Here is a 24,134-nt window from a genome sequence, read left to right on the forward strand (position 1 = left end):
CTACTGCAGGCTACATTACCTTTGTGGGAGGTAACTTAGTTACTTGGAGAAGTAAGAAACAAAATATTGTTACACGATCAAGTGTAGAGGCTGAATTCAGAGGTATGGCAGATGGCATTTGTGGAACTTTGTGGTTGAGGCTTCTCCTTAAGGATTTGGGGATTCCTCTCAAGGATCCTATTACTTTGTATTGTGATAACAAAGCTGCGCGTGATATTGCTCATAATCTTGTTCAGGATGATCGTACTAAACATGTGGAGGTTGACAGGTTCTTCATCAAGGAGAAGCTGGACAAGAACATTATTGAGCTGCCACCGGTTCGGTCTGAAGAACAACTTGCAGATATTCTCACACATGGAGTGTCAAGCAAAAAATACTTGAGTTTTCTGGACAAGTTGGGCATGTGTCATATCTATGCACCAACTTGAGGGAGAGTGTTAACATATATCCTTATTTAAGGATAATATATTGTTTCCTAGTGTATAGGATCTTTGCTTTATCGTAATATTGGGCTCTATATATTCATGAGCTGTGTAACCAGAATTGAAAAAGGATTATCATAATAAGAATTATCTTCTTCTCAATCCTATATTTATGAAGAACAAATGGATTCATATACACAGCCTCGGAGTTACGTATAGTTTTCATGAATGCAAATGCACGAGGGTGTTTCGTGCGACTTGGGGACTGTAAGTGGCCGCCTCTCTTGCTATTCCATTTGCAGCGCCCCATCGTGATAGAGGCAAAAGAAACGACGGATATCCAGTTCTGTTTGCGGCAACCCAATCCAAATATCACCGATAACAAGCTTAACGAAGATTTAAAGAACTTTGTCCAAAAAGTTCATGAATCTCATCGGCGGGTTGGCTGGAGTACTGTACCTATAATACCGTTAGAGTTTCAGGCGCTAGAGGAGTGCGAATTTGTTGGGGCTTTTTCGGCCGGGAAATTAGCCACCATTGCCCTGACTTATTCTGCCTTAGTTGTGCTTGAAGCAGGACGACCTTTCATGGTGATCCCACTACGAGACATCGTGATTGTTAACTTGGCACTCCCTCAACCTCAAATGATTGATATGACAGTCATATGTGATGACTTGAAGCGTGATGTGCTTGAAATTCGGTCAGTATCCTCAGAATTTCTCACTAGCATAAAACATCGTCCGAACCATGCGCAAGTGAAGTACTATGTTAACAGTGAAACACAAGACTGGAATTTAGCGGTGAGAACGATGTTCGAGTCTTCGGAGGCGTTCGTTCGTGAAGCCTCGCGTCTGGAGGATAGTGTTACTTTGGCCTACTATCCGGATGCAGATCCAGGTTCAGATTCAGAATTGTTAGAGAATTACGGTTCAGTGTATTTGTGAAGAAGTGGAAAGTAAAAGCAGGGAGTTTGAGAACTACAAAATTATATTTGTTGCTCTTAGTTTCGTTTGTTTAATTGTGGAATGGGGAGTGTCCTTCATTTGCATTAACTAGAATGTTATATTAGTTGTACCCTTGTTATCAGGATATTATTGAAGTCTTGAAATCAAATACAATCATGAGCAAATTTTCTACCTTTAGAAATCTCCATTTTAAAAAGTCTTGTACTGCAAAATTTTCTTACAAAGTTAGATTCACCTATGGCGCACTTGTCATCAGTCACACGGCCTCCTAATTCTGAACAATCTTCTTTACACCAGTTTGTACAATCGGAGCAATTTGAGGTTGGTATCGTAGTTTCTGTGTATGTGTCTCCAGGAGCACACTGACCACCCGAAGGAGTACTAGGTGGGGGTGGGGGTGGTGTAGTAGGAGTGGGACATATGCATGGAGGGGGTGGTGCGGGTTTTTTACAACAGCAGTCGCAAACTACATTTGTGGTTTCTGGAGGTGTCAGGCATCTTTGGCGATACCAATAGGTACCCAGCGCATCACAAGCACCCCGACAATAAGCTAAACAGGGAAGGCAACCTCTAATTATATTAAATTCCTGAGTCCTCATTTTTATGCCCACACCTGGCTCACATTCGAAGGTACGTGTAAGAGCTCCCATCTCTACTGCATGAACGCAACAAAATTCACTGCATATATTAGAAAAGATCTATATGATGGCAAATATAGTCAGAACAAATTAAACTGAGACAATGTTACTGACTGAAACACTTCACAGTGATACTTAGAGGAAGGAAAAGCAGAGGCAACGACGCTTTCTTGATCGGTAGACGAAGAAACAAGAACAATCGAAACCAGGAGAAACACAGCATTGTAAACCAACAGGGAACAAAATGAAGCCATTTTCTTGCTGAAGAGATTCTGCGAATGGGATGTAGTACAATGGGTTGGCTGTATAATATATATAACTACCAAAAGAAGCAACCCACCTACCTCATCGGAAAAAAAAAAGATTATGATATTGCAAGTAGTTGGGCAAGAAATGGTTTGCATTTATGGCCAGTTGGCCACATGTACCCCTTTGAAAAGCGGCTTTGAATTGCGTGATTGAAGGCCTCAAACCTCATTGGAAAAGAAGAAAATAAATAAAGGATTATGATATTGCAAGTGAAGGGGAAAGAAATGGTTTGCATATATGTATGCACTTATGGCCACATGTACATACCTACGAGTTGCGTGATTGAAAGCACCAAACGCGGCCAATTAGGTGGTTTAGGCACAGTGGGAATTGAGCCAAGTTAATCCATGCCTGGAACAATGTGCTGATCCAGTTGTTGACCTTTTTTTTTATGGATTTGTAGCGCGGCAAGGTGTCGTGTAGCTAGCATGTTCATCGTAAGCAAGGTTCGATCAGAAACAGGCTCAAGAGGAACAATATTTTAATATTCAGTTATAAAAACCATAATGGAAATTGCACTGTGAACCAAATCCCTAAAGCCAGTGACAACACATCTATAGGAAACCAGTAAGCCTAAAACAAAAAGAAAGAAAAAAATAAAATAAAATGGCAATAACTATGAAAATAGACCTGAGCCAAGCAAGAGAGGCGACATCAAATTTCCAGTATGAGTTCCTGTATGCAGTTTTTGACCACCAAAAAATATGATGCCACTGCTGCCCTTGCCAGAGTAACTAAGAGAGTAAAGGAGGAGATACATACACTCAGTGAGTATTGACCAGCTGGGGCAACATAAATGATCTTTCCCATAGCATCAGGTGGAAGTGCAATGCGATGTTGCATCAAACTGCTCCCTGAGACGTCTGCATCACATATTATCCATGCAATGGTTTAGATAAAATAACATATTTGATGATGGAAACCATTATGACAAGTCACCAACTTTATACAAAAGAATCACAGACTGTAAAACTTACAGCATAAAAGTTTCCACCAGTTAAATTACCTCCCTCGCATGTAAACAGGATCAATAGAGTCTTCTATACGATTAGGCAATAAACTAGTGACACCTCTTAGATGATACACTTGAAGTATGCAACTCATCATTAAGTTTACAGAATTGGAACTCCCACAATATATCCTTGTCAAAAGCAGGGACAGGACAGCAACATCACAGGGATTGTAGACATCACCAGATCAAGGGGTCTCACTTGGCCACTCAACAAAGCAGGAAATGAAGGTTGTTTCGAGGGTTATAAAGTTAATCATGAAGCTCCTTGTACCACCCATCTAATGTTTGTCAACGACTTATTCTTCTTTGGTCGTGCCTCTAACAAATAGGGGCAAGCAATCCGATATTTTGGGGTAGTCCGACCGAAAATTGGTCTTGACAAAAAGTAATACATAAAATCTTTAATCCACTTGAACTACAAAATGAATTCGGAGCACAAAGTTGAATTTGCTGACATACTTGGTGTGGCAATTATGAAGAATACAGACAAATACTTAGGATCATTTTTACTTCCGTCAAGGTATTTGTGTGCTTCATATGATTTCTTGATCCAGAAATTCTATGTGAAACTAGCATGGCGATTCAGGTAAAAGATACAATCTGGGATAGATTATTAACAGCCACGCATCTTGAAAGTTCTTAGTTTGGGGAGTGCAACCAAAGAAAGAAACCAGAAGATGGAATAGCATACTCAAAGTTAGAGGTCTGTGGAGACATAATATAAGAAGTTAAAAGAGCCCTTCTTCTACAGAAATTCCTAGTGGAATAGTAATGTAAAAAACCCTATAGTTTGTTGCAAATAGTTACGATGTCAGGAAAACCCCTTTCAGTAGGAGCTATACAAAAGTTGGCCACCGAAACATTAATAGAATGTCTTCTGGTTAAGATAATATATATTGCCAGTTTGCTGTTAGTTATTGATGAGCTACTATCATCATCTTCTTCTTCTTATGGTTGTAGGAAGACGGACTTCAATCTAAATTGCTCAGCAGGACTTCAATCTAAATTGCTGAGCAATTTAAACAAAATACAGATTAAAAACAGAAATGACACTTCTCCCACCACTTGACAGTTTATGGATAATAAAGGTTGTGAAACCATGTGTAACATTGACGACTGACTGATGTTCCATGTGGGGTCATGCATGAAAACCCCATCATGCGACTTCAATCAGGTTTAACCAGTAAATACTCTGGCCATGTAAGTTGTGGCTATAGATGTAAATCACATTTCTTGAAGATGTGATTATTCTAGACAAAGTTCTTTAGGAAAAGGAATAAGACATTTCTAATTGGCAAAATGTAGAGACAGTGATATCCAGAAAACATAAGGGACGTTTAGACAGCCAAATTGGTTGCCAAATTTGAATGGGATCCAAGCACTTTAATTATCTGTCTTGATGGTGAATGAATGACATAATTAATAACTATAAACATGGAAATAGAATTCTTAACGAAGGTCGATAAAACTGAACCTGAATGCATCTTGAAGCTCTTTGTTTTCAGGATCCAGCGTCAAACCCTTATAAAAGGCGTCTGCCGCTTCGCCATACCTCTGTCATAACAAATGCAACAAATAAGTGAATAACTTATAATGTGATTTGTCTAGGGAAAACCGAAAAAGCAAAGCAGAGGAAAAGACACAGACTTTCAGAATTTTGAGAGCTACGCCTGCCCTATAGTGTGCCTTTGGCCAATCAGGCCTTAAAGATATGCATTCAGTTGCATCCTTTAATGCTTCAGGTCCATCTTGCATACATGCATAACATGCACTCCTATTGGATAGCAGAGTTGCATCTGTTGGAGCAATTTCCAACGCCTACATTTCCATCACCAAAAATAGGATTATAAGAAGGAAAACGTGAAGTATTTAAAAAGTAGTTCAGACAGTAAGAAACTAGGACTTTTAAAACAAAATCTAACACAGGTAGAAATTGGCTAGCTGGAAACTTCGTAATGCAATTCAAAAGACACAAATATAATTGATCATACCATGACATAAATGTGTTCTTAACTTGCCGTAGATCCATGCTTTACCAGAAATCGAGAAATCCGTAATAACTATTAGTCAACTACTTAAAGATCATAATTATGGTAGCTTTCAGCTGTAAGTCTACTCCAGAAGCATACAATCATTCTACTGTATAATGGAAATGTAATGTACACCTTAGTTTCTCATGTGGCTGAAGAAGGTTAAAGCAAGTTGGTTGCCTATCTGAAAAATGGTTCATCCTATTGTCTTTTACGATGAAATTACAAACACTCATGGTAGAGTTGGAAGAAAAAGAAAATACCAATTAACGTATTGAACTTAACCTGCATATTATACCAAACAAGCAGATAACAAGCACTACACTCATATACCACTGTCTTATTGATTGTGTGCAATCAGAAATGTACATGTAAAGCTCAAAAACAAAAATATTCACCTTCAGTAACAATACTCATAGGCTATATAAATAAACTCATCAAACTAAGTGTACTCTCACATACCACCAATAAAGTGTCATTCAATTACCATTATGTTACTGAGAGATCATTTGCTTCAAAGTTAAGGGTAATTAAATACCTTTGAGTACCACATTGCTGCCAGCGAATACTGCTTTTCCTTGAATGCTTCTGCACCGTTCATTTTTTCTTGAAGAACTTTCTCAGAACCTTCGGGTTTCTTCTGTTCCAAAGTTCGAATATTTGTATTGTTAAAGAATTCAGAAACAAAATGGAATTACAAGGCATTTAAAACGTAAATTGGCGGTTATGGCAGCAAAGAGTAGCAGATGTGAAAAGATAGTTACAGCACTGATTTATCATAACACGACACATGTTATCCTTCCTTTAGTGTTCTTCTGTTCTTCTTGAATTGCTGATTTTTTTTCTAAAAGGACTTTAGCCAAGAAGTGCAGATGAGTTTTAAAGCCTTTAGTTGTTCCCTTCATGATAAAGTCTCCAATCCTTACTGTTTAAATTTATAAAAGATACAGTGGTCTAGAATTCTTGATAAAATTTGGCCCTTATTTATGTGGCAATCCCTTGTAAATGTACCTCTAATTCCGAACATAAGGGGCTGCTATACATGTAATGGTTGTCAGGCACCTGTAGCATTTGATATTGCTGCAGATGACAACAGCTAAACGTGTGTGTTGGGCGGAGCCATCTGGCGTTACTTAGTGATATTAGAATCAGCTGTATAGGTTTGTATGCCAGTATATTGTGACTTTGTATTGCACTAAGGTCTAGGAAGTGAATAAACTAATTTGAAGCTTAATGGATAGTGTAGAACTTGTAAGCCAAATAATAAAAATAGCATATATATACCAGTGGTTGAGAATTCCAACGCTAAGTTAACACCATAAGATAAAAGCCAACCCGTCAATTGCATAAGATTCTGTACCTTCTTTCTGGCGGCCTCAGAATGCACATGCTTCATAAGTCCACCAATGGTCCAACTTGGATATGTTGGAATGCAAGAAGTCACGGGAAACAGAATCTCAACAATTTCCCTCTTGCCCATTGTAGCAGCAATTTCTACTGCAGTCATGCCTTCCTGTGTTTCAAAATTAAAAGAGTTGATTCCATAAGCCAGTCAACCAGTGCTCTCAGATGGTATTGCCAATTCTGACTTCTGGTGGAAAATTAGTCACACCCAACCAGCATGCTACTTACATTCTCAGGATATAGGTTTTAATGCAAGTAGAGCATCTTGGCAACCAAATAGGTTTTCACAAGAGGTTTGAACTGGAGAGAAATGAATTAAAAGGCCAAGAATTAGGTATCCATACATTGTCCGTAGCATTTGGATCAGCACCGGCCTCCGGTAAGGGCACGATAAATTTTGTTAGCCCATATTCTACTGCAGATCCAAGAGGGGCAATTCCACGTGATTCGGCATTTGGGTCAGCAACAGCCTAGATAGATGCAAAGAAAAAAAATATCAAGATATGCGAAAAAAATCACACAAAAGTTTAGGAAGACAATGCACTACATGATCGAGAAGAATCTGAGATAAGAATGACACTAGTATGTGCCCCAGAGTATTGTGCTTTGAGAGTTTTGCCCACGTCCACAGTTATTTTTCACATTATTATGCTTTTATTTATTTTATGTTCAGGTTTCAATTTTAATGAACCAGACACATTAATTTTAAGCACATCCAAGTTATGTGCACCTATGACCAGCAAGCTAAACATCGTTTTACATCATAATTTTCAGTAAGGTAAAATGGTAAATTATGGGCGCTGCATCCATGTGAACCACATTAATACAACTTGGGGTTGATTAACCAGGGTATGGGGTACTTAGGGTTCCCGACTCTGGGATTGGGTGCAGCACCAACTTGTGTAACGGCCCTCATATGTTGAGTTACATTTATCCTTTGACCTAGAAGACGAGCTATACACAAACATAAGAAAATGGCACAAACTAAGATAAAGAAGTTCAGAAGCAAACTCAAATATAACTTCAAAAATTTGCTACCAGTGGTTTTACTTAGAAATTGTCAAACAGATAAATGAAGGGATGAGTCTTTTCACATAAGCAGGAATTGTAATCTAGATCCACTAAATGTACATATTGTATAAATTCCTTCAAAATGCCATTGTGAGTGGATAAATAAATACTGTAGTTACTACTCGCAAAACATTTCTTAGCAACCTTTCTGTACCTGTAGTAAAAGATCTGTCATTTGCAGTGTACCGTTAAGAATACTCGCCGTCAGCGGTGTAATCAGGCCCTTCAACACTACATTAGGCTGCATATAGGAAGGAACATAGATTTAGTGAATAGCCCCACCAAGTTGGAAAACCAATAGTAATGAAAATCAGTTGTGCACCACACAATACTCTTGCGGTTTTACAACAGTAAGTTAAGGGTTGCATAAAGTTTCTAAAACGCAAAAAAAATATATCTTCCTTTTTATATAAAAGATAACTGAAAGATTGTTACAATGCCCTGTTTCATTTTTCTTTGTTGATCAACAAATTGAAAAAGATTAGCTGTTTATTTAGTCGAAGAGAAGTCAACTTACATCTGCATGGTGATCCAACAAGAGTTTAACAGAATCAAGCTGGTCCCTACCAGCAGCATAACATAGGGCTGTCCCAGCTGCAGTCACAAAATTAACACGAGCACCTTTTGAAAGTAGCAACCTCTGTATGTTTATGTCTCATGCATATAAAACGGCATATGAAATCCACGCCTAATTGTATCTCCAACTGCAAATTAAAGTAAATAATAATAATATTATAGAAGAAATAGGCTAAGTCTTTATGCTATTTTTGTGATAAAGAAGTAGCAAAGTGGAAGAAGCCTACATTGATGTACCATTGAGTTTAATAAATACTGGGTCAAATTGCTTTCACTTACTAAAGATTAAGAGGAAAATATAAACATGTGCACGCACGCACACAGACATACATATATACACAAGAGAAGGGGTAGCTTTATAAGAATGTACAAGTTCTGTTCCTAGGTTAAAGATATGGGAGGTACCTCCTAATACAGCATAATGCAAAGGAGCACTAAATGTACTATTCGGATCATTTGAACCATTAGGATTGGCACCCTTCTCAAGAAGATACTCTACAGAGTTCAGATGTCCTTTTACAGCTCCATAACATAAGGGAGTTCCACCTGAAAAACAGAAACAACTGTAAGATAAATTTTTATTTCAACTAAAGAGGTTGTTTCCCTTTACGATTCACAAGGATATATAGTTGGGAAAAATACCAAAACCTAATTGATCGAAGAATATCCAAGTTCCATTTCAGTCCCCTACACTATGTTTTTTCAAGCAATTAATATATGGAAAGCATACTAGTTCTGTGATATGCTTCTGAAGAAGGCCACCGCGAATCAAAAAGTCAACAATGGTGCATGGTGAGACCATCAACCCCAAAACGACAAAATAAACAAGCAGAAGATTTACAATAAGGGACTTAAAATCTTTAACTAAGTGCTTGAATTTTTATTTTTCCAGCAAACAACTTCAGCAAGATCCACCACATCTTGTTGACAACAAGTATGATAGTTGACAAAATTATCCTCACAATTTTTTCCTAATCAATAATGAAATCCATGAAAATGAAGCAATAAATGGACATTTGTTAAGAGCTAGGAGTTTATTTTCAATGAAAACAAGATCAGAAACCGAATTCGAAGGGGAAAAAATCAAAAGTAAATCATTAAAAAAAATATATTACCATGATTATCTTGCACATCGATATCAAAATTCAACTCTTCAATCAAGTATCTACAGACATTTACGCTTCCTCCAGCAGCAGCAAAAATAAGAGATCCTCTTCCAAGTTTATCCTTAAGACGTTGGATCGTTATTGCTAGTCCATCCCCTTTGTCATCGTACCTTGAAGCTATAACTGAAAATCACCCAAACATAAAATACAAATATCTGATACAGTCATGCTGTGACGAGGTTACCCTCGTGACAACTACTATAAGAACATCTCCAATGTTAGGGGTGAAGGTAATATTAAGTGGAGGTTCTATTAATATCTTTTTATCGTGGGTCATTACTATGTGGCAAAAAAAAATGAAAGTTATATTTTCAATCTATAATTCAATCTCCAATGTCAAGGTATTATTCCCCTAAAACTTAGAGAAAAATTAACTTTTTAATAAAGAATTGATGATTTATCAAAAGACCTTGGGTCATGGAGAATGTAAAGATATGACTTTCTCCTTTACCCTTTCCTATGAGATGGCATCCATGTCATGTATTTACCTTTACCTTGACCTTGGCATTGGAGATAAATTCTTGGCAAGAAAAGTGTTAAATCCTAGGTGTCATGTCTTTTTAAGACCTCCACCCCTAGCATTGGAGATGCTCTAAGAGTGCACTTATAACCTTTGGATATTGGATCATAGATGCTACACATCTCGAGAAAGAAAATAAAAATTATAGTAAATATTTTTCTTTCTTATTTTTTATATCTTATTATTTATTATTACTTGCTCCTTCATCTTTGTAGCAGCAAGTTACAAAAACGAATATTTGGTCGGCGAGAAAAAATCCTATCCCGTTTATGTGTTTTCCGGAGTATATATTAGAGGGTTATTATTGGGGAGTCACATTCTATTAGAGGGGCGTCACCTAATAGGACAAAACCGAGTCACCCATAAATAATATTAAAATCCTCTTATCTCAAATAATTTTGTAATGACTAAACAACCCTTATTTAGTTAATTTTAATTTAATTTAATAAGATAAAAATTAAATTAATGAATTTTGTTGTATACTTGGTCAATTCTGGGACAAAGTTGGGAAGAAAAACTGGCTGTAAAATAAACTTCCACGGTTGGAAATAATCCAAACCTGAACATAAAATCACTTCTACGGTTGGAAATAATTCAAACCTGGACGTAAAATCACTTCTACGGTTAGAATTAAAAGAAAACTGGACATAAAATCATATTTTACGGTTGGAATTAAAAGGAACCTGGACGTAAAATGAGCTTCTACAGTTGGAAATAATTCAAACCTGGACGTAAACTACATGCAAATAAAATTCTACGATTGGAATTAATCCAAACCTGGACGTAAAATCTCCAAACTTGGACGTAAAATCAATTCTACCGTTGGAATTAAAAGAAAACTGGACGTAAAATCGGATTCTACGGTTGGAATTAAAAGAAACCTGGACGTAAAATGAGCTTCTAAGGTTGGAACTAATCCAAACCTGGGCGTAAAATACATGCAAATAAAATTCTACGGTTGGAATTAATCCAAACCTGGACGTAAAATCACTTCTAATTAAAAGGTAATCTAGACATTTTGTATATGGGTTAGAATATCCCATAACCACTTTTTTGGACATTAAGAATCCAAATGAAGCCTCTCTATTGGAGTGTGACGCCCCAATAATAACTTTTATATATTAATATCCTTAGAATGTCTATCGTCATTAGTTCTTCTTGTTTTGTCTTTAAATCCTTAAAATCCTCTTTGTAGCAGGAGGTTGAGACTAAGCTATGATGGTTGGGATCGATCATTGCTAATGACAGTAGTCATTGGGTTTGGTAGAGCTTTGTTCTCGATTGGTGAATTTTGATCGGTGAAATTAGGTATAGGAAGTCCTGATTGTTAGACGTTTTTTATTACCTACATGTTTGAGTTACTTCAAAGTCATCATTGGCAATGTTAATAAATCTTCTTCCATGTTCTAAAAACCCACGTCTAAGTTTACTAAGAAAATTACATGCTAATAAGATTTTTTTTCGATGAATGTTTCTTTTTTAGGAATAAAAATCAAATAAAATTAAATATATATGTAAAAAAACAAAAGGAAAATAATAAATTGGTTTTATTTTCTAAATTTACATAGGAATACACACTTATCTATGATATGATATCCAACGGTCATAACATGCACCCTTATAGTAGTTGTCACGACGGCGACCTCGTCACAGCAGTACTCATATCTTATAAGTAATACACAAGAAAGGGGAGAAAAAAAACTAATCAAACTGTGTATATTTGAGCTTACTCTTGAAACGATCTAGATTCCCTTTGTATGCAGAATTCAAAAGATCAAAATACGCTGATTCAGAAGCTGCAAACAGAGTCAAAATCAAACTCAAAATCAAGAGAAAAAAACAAAAAAACTAAAATAGGCGAAACTCAAGGATTTTGAAAAGAAAAAATATAGACATGGAGCATAAAATCTATTGATCTCAACTTTATCCGGTGAAAAACCAATATATCGTTGTTTAGCTGGAGCTGCAAGATCAGAAAATGAAAATGTCAGAAACCAGAAGAAGATTGAAGATTCAAATTACAACTACAGAAACCAGAGAGAAAGAAAAACGAACTTCGATTGCTCCCCATTTTTAGGGTTTTCGGAGTAGAGAAAGACTGTTGTGTGTGGAAAATGGAAATGGGGAACTTTTGAGAGTGTAGAAGAGTGTTTTTCTTTTTCATTTTTTTCTTCTTCTCATTTTCTGTATTTATGAAAAAGAATTGAGAAAAACGAAGACGCGCAAAGAAATGTCAGTGTACGAAACGGTTAGGTAAAAGTTTTCGTTTTTGTGGACCCACAAGTAAGTGGAGGTATTTAAAACTCACTGCATCGTTTGGTGATGGTTCGGTGTAGGCCTAAAAGCTTCTGTATATTTTTTGACCCACGTTTCAAGTGTAGAAATATCGCGTCCAAATGGCTAAACGAAAAGTTAAAGCTTTGTTTACGAAAACGCCATAGGCGGAACAAAATATGACACGAAGTTGTGCGAGAGTGCTTTTGAATATTTTGGGCATACGCTGCCTAATTCCTACTCAGTATTTAGCTGTTTCAGTTTCTTTGATTTTTTTATTTTTTTTTCTGTAAGTTAATAATGCATTCCGAAAAACCTAATTTGGGGAGTTAGGATCCCTTACAAAAGAAATAGTAGAGCTATCCAATGTTAGGTTGGTGGAAACGCCCCTAACACTTGATTTATCTACTGCCAGCGCCTGATTAATACAAGAAGGAGGAACAGTCCTCCAATTTAAAAAAATAAATAAAAGATTTTACTTCTTTGACTAAACATCTGCCACATTGTTTGCAGTCCTACGAACTAAACAAAAACCCAAAAAATTCTGGCATTGATTAAATTTTTCCTGAACTTCATTCATAATCAATCTGTTTTGCCAACTTATTTGAGAATCTTTCCCATTTAAGTAATCAAACAGATTTTTGCAATCTCCTTCAACTTTGAAATTTGACAAACCCTTTTCAACTGCCTAGTTTGCTCCTTGTAATAGTCCTATGGCTTCCGCTTCTTCAGGGGTAGAGACTGTGAAAGATCTTGCCTTTCCAATCTCGAAGTCCCCTGCATTATTCCTCAAAATTAAAGAAAAACCTGCAGGTAAATCTATAGAACTCCATGCAGCATCAATGTTAAGTTTGAACTGAGACCTATTAGGCAGAGACCAAGTTTGTATCTTCAGTTTTTCTTTAGGGAAATGTCTTGAGGGCAAGTTACCCTTGATTGTTCAATCTTCAGTTTCTTTGATTGTTCAATCTTTTTGGGTACCACATCTTGTTGGAATTTTTAGTAAAAAATAAATATGTGAGTGAAAATTGGTTTTCAAGATTTAAATCCAAGAGATGTGTTTGGGTTATGCCTTTTTCACCATAAGACACCTAGTCATGGATCTATATTATAAAAAGAAGTGGCCTCTGTGTAGCCTGTTGAATCCGACCATCGATTTCGTCATCCCACGGCTCGGATCGATCGGTTATGTTTTATATATAAAAACATATAGCCGTCCGTCAGATCGTTTATATAAAAACATATAGATATATATACCCATCCGTGCGATCGTTGGTTTCCTGATTTTATTAGGCTTCCGTTAATACATTGGTTTCCTAATGCTCTTCAATTGGTTTGGTGCATAAGAACAAGTCTAATAATGGAAGAATTCTATCTTCCAAGTTCCATGACACATCAGCACTTGGAATAGATCATGGAAGTTTAACTGTAATGGCGGAATCAAACAAAACACTTAAAAGAATAGCGTTTTAGGTCAATTTCAATTAACGTTTTTCAACTGTCCCCATTTATCCGCAACTTCTGTTGGACTAATATACGTGTCTCAATTTTATTAGCTGGTGAAGTAACAGGTCAACACAAATACCCCACGTTTGCAGCTTTAAACATAGAATATAATATTATTTGTCACGTGTCGTGTCTACAGACGTTAGATGTGTAAAGGCTTAATTGGATTGGGTTGTAGATCACATTTTCACGGATTTAACGTGAATCAAAATAGCGTTTGACGCTATTCTTAATATCTTTTTCTGTTTTCTACTGTGCTATTCTGAATAGCGTTTTGCGCTATTTTAATGGGCGTTCAAATAGATTCCAAATAACATACCGCGAAACCTCGGAATACTGCTTGAAATTTTCATGTAAAACACCAATTTAAAAGCTACAATACTTACATTGCACAATTTTTCCACACTTGGAATAAGACGGACTCCACCATAAGACTTGCTCTGAAAAGAGCTTTGCCCATCGATTCGTTTCGAATCGGGAATATTCTCTCGGTTTCCTGCTTCTGCCCATGGTTCTCTGAGAACTCTAACCCTATGAATTTTTTTCTTGATTTTGTCCTGATTGCTTTGTCTGATTGATTTTTTAGGTTATGCTCGACTCTCTAGAAACTCCGGCACACGAGATCGATCATGCAGGTGTGAACCCTAATACGAGTTATCAAAGGTAAGATTAGTCAATTTATCCCTTAGATCATATGTATGTCAATTCATACGTTTACTGTTGTCACAGGTAAGCTGTTCATAAACCAATTTTTGTAAATCGCTTACTGTCATTCAATAATTTGTTTCGGTAATTAATGCGACAGAAATCTACGAACGTAGGATCCTTGGGTTTCCTGATTTGACTATTTTTCGCACACCGAAATTGTCATGACTATTTATAAAAGGAATTTCTAGACAAGAGTAACCCCGAATTTTTTCCACGAGTTGGTGATTTGGAAGTGTGGACAGAGATTTGAAATTGGAGAAGATAAGGAAGAAGAAGAAGTCGGTGCTTGCTAAGATTGAAGGTCTGAGATGGGGTTTGGAAAACAAACTAAAGAAGATGTATTAGTGATTGATATATAAAAATTTGTTTTCTAAAATTCTCCATTAATTATCTAAACAAACTAGATGTCGTTGTTTCTTCACCAGTAATTATCCTTGCATACCAGGTAAATTTCAGTCTTCTTATCTTACTTTCTTGAGCCTTTTTCACTGTCTTTTTGTGTTGTGTTCAGTGAAGGGTGAAACAAAAATTAGGGCAGTTTTTTTTTTTATTTTGATTTTCGATTAATCTAAAATTTTGACCTGTATTTGGATTTCGCAGAAAGGGGTTTATCAGTTTGAAACAGGTCTAAACGAACACGAGTTCGTGCTAACAACAATAATAGCTTTTGATTAATTCTTTTCTTTCGTTAACAATGAATCAAGAGAACTTCAAATTTTGATTTTTGTGGAAACCTTTCCCCATTGTTTACTAAATTGAATTGAGTTTCTTTCTTTATGGTTCTGTCATTGGAGGATTTATGAATTTATTTGGTTGGGTAATTAAACTGAGATTCCGGCAAAGATGGGAGCTTTTAGGGTGTTCAGTAATATGATATCTTATTCTTTACATATAAGGTTCAAGTGAATATATGTAGTATTGTTTTTCTTGTATAGTCATTCATGTGTTAATAACCATTACTCTCTTTTTCTATGTCATGATCCTCATGCTGGGTTGCTGGACTTCCAATGGTGGTGAGGGAAATGATGACCTGCAAGGAATTAGTTTTTATGTGAAAGTTATTAATTGTCCAAGCTTATATTGTACAGTAGAACTTATATTGTACCGTAGAACAGTCAACAACAAGTCACTGTGAAGGTGGTTTTCCCACTTCATGAAGATTCTATTTTTGTAATTGTTGGGTTAAGCATAGTCCGCACTGGATCTCAATGATTTTTTTTTTTTAAAATGACTAAATTGCTAGAATGAAACATATTCTTTTATCGAGTACCATTGTCATTCTATAGAGCAAAGGATCATGTTATTTTTGGTGCAAGTCTTCCATCCAATTCCTCTAACGACATCTCTTACTTGCAGGAACTAATCGTACACATGAATGGGATGTAACATGCCTATGACCATAATCCTCACTTTAGTCGGTTAATTTCTTAAACACCAAATATCATTATGAGATTGCTTTTTGGTTGAAAATATCCTATTTACAGCACTAATCGTCGATTTTATTGTTTTCAGGTCGTAGGAGAGTTAAGGATTTGAGACATTTGTGGTGAGAGTATCAAGTCATTCTTGAACGATCTCCTACAGGTTTGCAACACCCTTAATGGTTTCTGTTTTTGGTAAAAGTATCAAGTCAGAAAGTTGTAAGTACATATTTGGAGTTTTATGTACCTTAACAAATTCATGGTCTTCTTGGATTTTTTTTAGATTGTACTGCACAGTTTTTTGTTTTTTTTTTAATTTCCTTGATTGTTAGTGGTTAATTATAACATGAATGTTTTCACGGCTCTACTTGAGGGTACCAAGTAAACATTTTAGGAAGATAGGAAGAGATATGTAATCACTCTTCTTTGATTTTTCCTCCATAATGTAGAATGTTTTCACGGCTCTACTTGAGGGTACCAAGTAAAGATTTTAAAAACATAGGAAGAGAGATGTCACCACACTCTTCTTTGATTTTTCCTCCATAATGTAGATTAAGGGGTTGTCAAATATAGACATTTTACAAATAACAGTGTATGGATAAGAGTAATGGTTGTTTGCTAATTTCTCTTTCTCCTGTTTGGGCAGAACTTCCAGTATCATTTGAAAGAGAACAAAGTCTAACATAGTTTTGATGTAACTAACTTACTAGAATTCATTTAGCAATTGGATTATCCCACGACTTGATAAAGATTGTAACATAGTTTTACCAGCTGGACAGAATCCAGTAATTTCAAAAAGCTGGGATTCTTCTAAGTGATACAATAAAGATGGTGAATCCAGTAATTTGGATATATCGCATCTGATTTCATGTTCCCAAGTGTTTTATCAAAATGAGCAAAAATATCAACCCTAAACAAAATATACAAAGACAGAACAACGAGTTTTATAAGAGATATGAGCGTCAATATGGACTATTGTTATTCGGTACTCCACTAGAATTTCAAGGGCCACGACCGGGTCCGTGCAGATCAACAAAGCACCGATACCGCAGGTCCTGGGGCTTGACTCTCTAGATTCCAATTCTAATCATGGTTAATTTTAATGTGGGATTAAGTTTGACTCGAGATTTTTAATCCACGGTCTGGATCTTAGGTGCCGGCTAATCGACAGGATAATATCAACAAAACACTAGACCCGCTTAAAGCGCAAAACCTGGACGTGAGTCCAGACTAATTTGACCCGAACAACAAAACAACAAGATCTTCTTAGAAAAAATAATAATGATAATAAACCAAAGATAAACCACCCGCTAATTTGACCCGACTAACAAAATACTAAGAACTGTTTAAGTGGTCATGGACGGGGCTGTAAGTCCCGGCTAATTTGACCAGACGAACAAAATACTATGGTATTCTTAAGAGGCCTTTGACCCGACCAACAAAATACAGGGAATCTTTTTAGTGGCCAAGGCCGGGGCTGAAGGCCCCGGCTAATATGACCCGACCAATAAAACACTAGGGCATGCTTATAGGCCTCGACTAATCTGACACGACCAATAAAATACTAGGGTCACAAGCCCCGACTAACTTATAGGCTGGACAATTGACAGTTCTAATCTTATCAGTTTTGTTAATGACTAAAATTTTGTGGGAAAATATTGACCAGCCGACCAAGCAATAAAAAACAATCACAAAAGGTTGACGGGATGATACCTAGTAGGTGTTATAGAGAGTCACCTGTTAGTGAAAAGACAACTTGTATAGTCACCATCTCTATATAAACCAATCTCTCAGTTTTGTTTTGTATGGGTTTTACAAGCCTTCAGAGAAGTAGAAAACAAGTTTTGAAGTCAAGAGTCAGAGTCATTTAAGAGCACAGTAATTGTCAACATGGTCTAATAGTATTATAGTGCTACTTACTATAAGGCGTGATCGTTGTATCTTGGAAGGCGACATCCGTAGAACCATGAGCACCATATGCGAGGATCAATTGTCTTTAAGGAAAGAGGAGTACCTCGCCTCGATCAACCAATCCGATAAGTTTTCTAATTCTTTTCTTTGTTAGTATTTTGTTTGTCGCATGAACATGATTTCCGAGAAAATGAAAGCGCATGTCATTTCCAACAATCTTAAAGACATTTCCTTTCTTTGTACTTTCGGTTTCTTTTGGATATAATACATGCTTCCTGATTTGTTGTAGTGAGATAAGCATTTTCATCACAAAATAGCAAGTATATATATATGTTACTTTTGATGCACGACGCCCATAGTCTGGGTGTGCTTTTCATAATTGTATGTCGGGATCCCATGAGGATCTTATTAATTGTATATCTGTTGCATGCAATAGTACTCACAGTAGAAGTTAATAAGGTCATTTCGATTAGCTTTTCTTGACCGGGTGAATTAAGGAAAATAGAATGAATGGAAAAGTTGTTGCTTTGATCTTTACTAACCGTTTGGGATTAATTAGTTATAGGGATATCACCTTTGAAATGAAATATTAACAGTCGTGTCTGTTCAAAACGAAACATTTCAAAACCCCATCACTTTTGAACCAAATCGATACATGTATGTTTGACTGTTATATTGTTGACGGTTTGCTCGTCTCCTGATAATAATTTTGGATGGAAAGGGTGTTTCTTCTTTCTATTGTAGGACAAGTCAAAGTGAATGGAAATGTTGTATGAAGATGGTTCAGTGAAATGCTTGTGATATGCTTTTGGACGGAAAGATGCTTGTATCATTAATGGAGCCTTTTACAGCGGGATTCAGATGGCTTCCTGGTGACGGTGAGTGGTGGATAGATAGAAAATGTTTACTGTTAGGGAAATTGTCATCCAAACAGTTAAGTATCTAATCTAGTTCCTGTGAAGATTCAAGTTCCTGTGTTAAGTTACTCCGTTGGATCAATTCCATTTTGTGGGTTCATGACCCCGTGATTTCTTCTTTTTGATGGAATCTATTTCCGTGATTTCATGACTATTAGATATATACCCATGAAATGTGGGGATGGAGAAAATGGACCATGTATTATCATTACAGGAGTAATTTGAACGGTACCAATATGACACTAGGCCATTAGGGTCCGTTGATGATATGTGATCTCATTGAAGGTATTTCTGGTTTCGATGGATCGAAAGGAATCACATCATTACATACGGAAAATAATTCTTGTGCCATTAACTTGGGTTTGATACTGACAACATTTGGGTTTGTAACGAAAGTACCATCTCGCAGAGTTCATCAAATTGTTGGCTAGTTGCCAATAATGGGAGTTTCTACTTTCACGGAAAGTAATTTGAGACAACCAACAATTCGTCGTCTCAAGACTATTGGGGATAACCATGAATTATTAAGATTATTGTATATATAGAAAATCTTAATGAAGTTTAATTGGATGAATGATTTGGAATTAAAATTCATTAAAATCGTAATGAAGACTTGATAAGCATGTAAATGCTACATTTTATACCCATATTTATATTAGTTAGGATACAATATTTTAGTTACTAATACTATTTTAGTGCTTTTGTAGAAAGTACAAGTGAATTCGATCATCCATCGAATAAACAACAAAATGTGAGACTTAACGGTGTTTGCGACGAAAATGGCAAAATGTGGTTGGCCTGGTACTTCCATATATCAGCAACCACGATGATGAAATATGCTGGCCTGGTATTTCTATATATCAGCAGCACTTATTATGCTGGCCTGGTATTTCCATGTATCAGCAACTTATTATTGCTGGCCTGGTATTTCTATATCAGCAACACTTACTATGCTGGTCTGGTATCTCCATATATCAGCAACACTTATTATGCTAGCCTGGTATTTCTATATATCAGCAACACTTATTATGCTGGCCTGGTATTTCTATATATCAACAGTACTTATTATGCTGGCTTGGTATTTCCATGTATCAACAGCCGGGTTGGCCCGGTATTTCCATATATCAGCAACCACAATGAAAAATGACAAAATGCAGCTGGCCTGGTATCTCCATATATATCAGTAGCATAGAATTGTTTCATAGGCGAGGCAGAAACGCAACAAAGGAATTGAAATCAAAGTGGGGTTGGCACATGGAAACTGAAAATGTGAACTATTTTATCTTTCTTACTTTATTACAAATATATTCCACAGAGAAAGATAATTTATTTGTTATGTGAAGAATTAATTGAGAAATATTTACACGTGACTATTTTGGAAATAAAATAACTCTTTCTTCATTTGGGAGATTTTGGAAATAAGGGGAGTTTATTATTTCATTGGAAGAACGAGGTGGCAATACTATTTGGGGAAAGATACTATACATCAACTTGCATGCAAGATATTTCATAGAATAATTTATTTTGATACTTTGATTAATGAAATAAAAGAAAAGGAAGGTGGATAAGAAGGTGGGTGAGTATCTGAGAAGAAACGGGGGGGGGGGGGGGGGGGGGGGGGGCTACGGCCGTTTATAGAGAAGAAGGTTTTGCTGTTTGATTTCCTTTTCTCCATGATTTGCTAGATTGTTTGTTAGGGTTTAGGTAGAAACCAATTAATGTGAAAACTCTACATTGATATATGCTTAATAATGATTTGATTGATTATAGTTTTTTCTTCCAAGCTTGGTGCTTAATACGTTTTAGTGATTTTTCTTGATTATTTATGCTTTTGAATTGATATTTCGTGCTTCGGTTAAATCCCTATACGTGGTATGCAAGGATTGATAGGTAAGCTTTAGAATCACTACCCATGAAGCGAAGAAAACTATAGCGAAGAAACAATATTTGAAAATAAAGCATGGAATATATTTTTAAAGATTAGTAGAGTTTGCATAATTAATTGGTGGAAACCGAAAACCTTAATAACCCATTTTTATATTATATCATTTTGTTCCAAACTCCTGAAAAATCGTTTTAAAACATCATCTTGTTGATTAGTTACTTTTGATATTAGTTGGTTGAGTATTTCACACTCTTCGAGGGAACGACCTGTACTTGCTATTGTTCTACTAGTTGGTTGCAAAATACCTCTGACTGATATCTTTTTGTACATAATTTTATTTTGTTTTTCTTTTAGATTTTTTTGGTTCTTTTTACGCATTTTATTTGATTTTTTTTTAGGTACCTTAGCCTTAAGTGTTGTGGGCGAAAAGAAAGTATGCACTCGCAATCCTTTTGCAAGAGCCACTCGGAAGATCCATTAGAGGTTTGCTTAGCTCATTTTGGGTATGGTTTTGATGATAATAGTGTTATTTGTGAAGTCAATGCTTTGTTAGATTCCACACCGCTGCTAGAAACTAATAAATGGAAGCCCAGCTAGAACATTTAATTCTTCCCGAGTTTCGACTAGTTCCATTAGGAGGAAGCTCTGACCTTGACCATTAATAATGAAACCGTTGTAGATGATAATGGACCAATTAGTCACGATATCATTGTTCCGTTGAGCACTTGTTTCTCAGATCGTGATTTTCTAAAAGCTTATGTGAATGTTTCGTATAAGACTGAGTTCGTTTTTGCTCTCTGGGTACTAATCATCATTGCTGCAGGATCATCTTTTCATCAAAACTAATTAGTTGGGTTGATCCCCAACTTTTCAGATGTATATATATGATTTGCAGCGTACTTGGGTACCAACCCATTTGTTTGAGAACGTCTACTGAAAGCAGGGAAAAATACATTTCGCTTCATGGGAGTCAATCCATCAGATTTGTTCCCTTTACTCTATCTTTTTTTTTTTTTTTTTTTTGCATTTCTCATCTTAATTTTTACGTTGGATGACTCAGTTACATTGCGGACAATGTAATGTTTAAGTGTGGGGGAATGGGTTATTATCCATATTTTTATCAAAAAAAATAAAATAATTTTTTTTGCATAATATCTCGGTTTTGCTCGAGGACTAGCAAAATATAAGTGTGGGGGTGTTGATAAGCATGTAAATGCTACATTTTATACCCATATTGCTGTTTTGATTTCCTTTTCTCCATGATTTGCTAGATTGTTTGTTAGGGTTTAGGTAGAAACCAATTAATTGTGAAAACTCTACATTGATATATGCTTAATAATGATTTGATTGATTAATAGTTTTTCTTCACAAAGCTTGGTGCTTAATCGTTTATGTGATTTTCTTGATTATTTATGCTTTTGAATTGATATTTCGTGCTTCGGTTAAATCCCTATACGTGGTATGCAAGGATTGATAGGTAATGCTTTAGAATCACTACCCATGAAGCGAAGAAAACTATAGCGAAGAAACAATATTTGAAAATAAAAGCATGGAATATATTTTTAAAGATTAGTAGAGTTTGCATAATTAATTGGTGGAAACCGAAAACCTTAATAACCCATTTTTATATTATATCATTTTGTTCCAAACTCCTGAAAAATCGTTAAAACATCATCTTGTTGATTAGTTACTTTTGATATTAGTTGGTTGAGTATTTCACACTCTTCGAGGGAACGACCTGTACTTGCTATTGTTCTACTAGTTGGTTGCAAAATACTCTCTGACTGATATCTTTTTGTACATAATTTTATTTTGTTTTTCTTTTAGATTTTTTTTGGTTCTTTTTACGCATTTTATTTGATTTTTTTTTAGGTACCTTAGCCTTAAGTGTTGTGGGCGAAAAGAAAGTATGCACTCGCAATCCTTTTGCAAGAGCCACTCGGAAGATCCATTAGAGGTTTGCTTAGCTCATTTTGGGTATGGTTTTGATGATAATAGTGTTATTTGTGAAGTCAATGCTTTGTTAGATTCCACACCGCTGCTAGAAACTAATAAATGGAAGCCCAAGCTAGAACATTTAATTCTTCCCGAGTTTCGACTAGTTCCATTAGTTGAGGAAGCTCTGACCTTGACCATTAATAATGAAACCGTTGTAGATGATAATGGACCAATTAGTCACGATATCATTGTTCCGTTGAGCACTTGTTTCTCAGATCGTGATTTTCTAAAAGCTTATGTGAATGTTTCGTATAAGACTGAGTTCAGTTTTTGCTCTCTGGGTACTAATCATCATTGCTGCAGGATCATCTTTTCATCAAAACTAATTAGTTGGGTTGATCCCCAACTTTTCAGACTGTATATATATGATTTGCAGCGTACTTTGGGGTACCAACCTCATCTTGTTTGAGAACGTGCTACTGAAAGCAGGGAAACAAATACATTTCGCTTCATGGGAGTCAATCCATCAGATTTGTTCCCTTTACTCTATCTTTTTTTTTTTTTTTTTTTTTTTTTTTTTTTTGCATTTCTCATCTTAATTTTTACGTTGGATGACTCAGTTACATTGCGGACAATGTAATGTTTAAGTGTGGGGGAATGGGTTATTATCCATATTTTTATCAAAAAAAATAAAATAATTTTTTTTGCATAATATCTCGGTTTTGCTCGAGGACTAGCAAAATATAAGTGTGGGGGTGTTGATAAGCATGTAAATGCTACATTTTATACCCATATTTATATTAGATAGGATACACTATTTTAATACTTCTATAGAAAGTACAAGTGAATTCGATCATCCAGCGAATAAACAGCAAAATGTGAGACTTAATGGTGTTTGCGACGAAAATGGCAAAATGTGGTTGGCTACGGCCGTTTATAGAGAAGAAGGTTTTGCTGTTTTGATTTCCTTTTCTCCATGATTTGCTAGATTGTTTGTTAGGGTTTAGGTAGAAACCAATTAATTGTGAAAACTCTACATTGATATATGCTTAATAATGATTTGATTGATTAATAGTTTTTCTTCACAAAGCTTGGTGCTTAATCGTTTATGTGATTTTCTTGATTATTTATGCTTTTGAATTGATATTTCGTGCTTCGGTTAAATCCCTATACGTGGTATGCAAGGATTGATAGGTAATGCTTTAGAATCACTACCCATGAAGCGAAGAAAACTATAGCGAAGAAAGAATATTTGAAAATAAAAGCATGGAATATATTTTTAAAGATTAGTAGAGTTTGCATAATTAATTGGTGGAAACCGAAAACCTTAATAACCCATTTTTATATTATATCATTTTGTTCCAAACTCCTGAAAAATCGTTAAAACATCATCTTGTTGATTAGTTACTTTTGATATTAGTTGGTTGAGTATTTCACACTCTTCGAGGGAACGACCTGTAC

The 24,134-nt window shown here is 35.8% G+C and overlaps 1 protein-coding gene and 1 long non-coding RNA gene across 22 annotated transcripts; one reads left to right on the forward strand and one right to left on the reverse strand.

Annotated features, from left to right (window-relative positions):
• Positions 1 to 1,467: 1,467 nt before the first annotated feature.
• Positions 1,468 to 12,300, reverse strand: LOC113298874 (hsp70-Hsp90 organizing protein 1-like). 19 transcript variants are annotated; one of them, XR_003334434.1, is made up of 14 exons: positions 12,169 to 12,300; positions 11,844 to 12,076; positions 9,543 to 9,716; positions 8,833 to 8,973; positions 8,369 to 8,555; positions 8,006 to 8,092; positions 7,125 to 7,250; positions 6,737 to 6,889; positions 5,915 to 6,016; positions 4,994 to 5,164; positions 4,821 to 4,900; positions 3,097 to 3,197; positions 2,965 to 3,009; positions 1,468 to 2,757 (listed from the first exon to the last, which is right to left on the reverse strand). XR_003334434.1 is itself a non-coding variant. In XM_026547738.1 (13 exons), the coding sequence occupies exons 7-13, from the start codon at positions 8,024 to 8,026 to the stop codon at positions 3,149 to 3,151; spliced, it is 702 nt and encodes a 233-aa protein (XP_026403523.1). In that variant the 5' UTR covers positions 8,027 to 8,092; positions 8,369 to 8,555; positions 8,833 to 8,973; positions 9,543 to 9,716; positions 11,844 to 11,909; positions 12,036 to 12,076; positions 12,169 to 12,300; the 3' UTR covers positions 1,468 to 3,148. The 19 variants fall into 19 exon arrangements, 4 of the variants coding, with proteins under 4 accessions (XP_026403523.1, XP_026403526.1, XP_026403522.1 ...); XR_003334439.1 differs by having other exon boundaries at positions 1,468 to 2,297; positions 2,370 to 2,498; positions 2,602 to 3,197; XR_003334437.1 differs by lacking the exon at positions 2,965 to 3,009.
• A 1,998-nt stretch (positions 12,301 to 14,298) lies between these two features.
• On the forward strand, positions 14,299 to 16,387 carry LOC113298875. 3 transcript variants are annotated; one of them, XR_003334447.1, is made up of 4 exons: positions 14,299 to 14,404; positions 14,480 to 14,556; positions 14,699 to 16,019; positions 16,114 to 16,387. It is a non-coding gene; the product is annotated as an uncharacterized LOC113298875 (long non-coding RNA). The 3 variants fall into 3 exon arrangements; XR_003334448.1 differs by having other exon boundaries at positions 14,325 to 14,556; positions 14,699 to 15,738; positions 15,958 to 16,019; XR_003334446.1 differs by having other exon boundaries at positions 14,324 to 14,556.
• Positions 16,388 to 24,134: the final 7,747 nt, after the last annotated feature.

Source organism: Papaver somniferum, chromosome 7 (genome assembly GCF_003573695.1).
Source record: "Papaver somniferum cultivar HN1 chromosome 7, ASM357369v1, whole genome shotgun sequence".
Lineage (NCBI taxonomy): Eukaryota > Viridiplantae > Streptophyta > Magnoliopsida > Ranunculales > Papaveraceae > Papaver > Papaver somniferum.